Here is a 1,279-nt window from a genome sequence, read left to right as displayed (position 1 = left end):
TCGACAGCCAATCAAACCCCAAAATCATCTCCAACCCAACCATAGGTAAACAGATTAAGTCATGCACAAAGTCTCTACCCTCAAGCTTGAAACCTACTTGTCTACAACCTGACCTAGTCATAACTATCTGATGCGAAGTATGTACATGCAGATCAAAAGGTAACTCTGACACTCTCAAGCCTAATTCCTCAACTTTAGCAAACGAGATAAATGAATGCGATGCCCCAGTATCATATAATGCAATTAAAGTCTTATCACCAAATTAACAAATTCCTCTCATCAACGGATCCACCTTGGAAGCATCCTTCACAGCAAAGACTTGCCCCTGGTGCTGACTCTGACCCGCATTCGGGTTCTTCCCACGAATGTAATCCATCGCGATATGACCAGGCAGTCCACAGTTGAAACACCCACTCTGACTTCCTCTTCCCTTGCCACACTGAAACTGATCATGAGTGCTCTTCCTGAAACCTCCTTGACCGTGATGCGCATATCCTCCTCTCTTAAAGCTTTGACCCCTCGGATGGTAATACTTGCCACGTCCTTTGCTACTGCTTCCTCCATGAGTGTCCTTGGATGCAGCCACTATCTTGGCATATTCTTCTACTACCCTTGCTTTGTTCACCAAGTCGGAGAAGACATATATCTCCATAGGAGCCACAGCAGTCATAATGCTATCCTTCAAACCCCTTTGGTACTTAATACACCTCCAGCTCTCGTAAGTCTCCGGGTCACCCTGACACACCCGAAAAAATCTACAAAGCTCTTCGAACTTGTTGGGGTACTCTGCCACAGACATGGAACCTTGCTTCAGCTGCATTAGCTCCATCTCCTTCGCTTCCCTTGTAGACTCAAGGAAGTACTTCTTGTAAAAGGCCGTTCAGAACACATCCCAAGGAACATCAGTGTTCTATAGCTGTAGCAAGCGACACTCTGCTTGCCACCAAGGCTGGGCCTCTCTCGCAAGCTGATAAGCGGCAAACTCCACATACTGATTGTTTGGAACATGCTGTGCCTGTAAGGCATGCTCCATGGCTTGGAACCAGTGATCCACTTCAGTAGGATTAGTTGATCATCGGAATATTGGCAGATGAACCTTGAGGAAAGTTTCCAAAGTCATCAGAATGCCTCCCGTGTTATCTCCGTTTCCCTCAGCATTATAGTGAGCATTCCTTTTGCCGTTCCCATTTCCTTTGCCGTTCCCATTTCCGTTGCCGTTCCCAGCCGGTTGACCTAGCCTTTGCACAGCTTGCAGAGTCGCAGTAGCATTCGCCTCCAT

General features: G+C 47.1%; 1 protein-coding gene across 1 annotated transcript; it reads right to left on the bottom strand.

Annotated features, from left to right (window-relative positions):
- Positions 1 to 262: 262 nt before the first annotated feature.
- On the bottom strand, positions 263 to 829 carry LOC148562442 (uncharacterized). The gene has a single exon (XM_088490892.1). The coding sequence runs from the start codon at positions 827 to 829 to the stop codon at positions 263 to 265; it is 567 nt and encodes a 188-aa protein (XP_088347018.1).
- Positions 830 to 1,279: the final 450 nt, after the last annotated feature.

Source organism: Arachis ipaensis, chromosome B6 (assembly GCF_059453495.1).
Source record: "Arachis ipaensis isolate K30076 ecotype BB chromosome B6, ASM5945349v1, whole genome shotgun sequence".
Taxonomy (NCBI): domain Eukaryota; kingdom Viridiplantae; phylum Streptophyta; class Magnoliopsida; order Fabales; family Fabaceae; genus Arachis; species Arachis ipaensis.
The sequence above is the reverse complement of the archived record's forward strand: the minus strand, read 5'-3'. Positions and strand labels throughout refer to the sequence as shown.

What these genes read in the sequence shown, in the direction of transcription:
- LOC148562442 (XM_088490892.1), bottom strand. Translation starts at nt 829, where the DNA reads ATGGAGCTAATGCAGCTGAAGCAAGGTTCCATGTCTGTGGCAGAGTAC.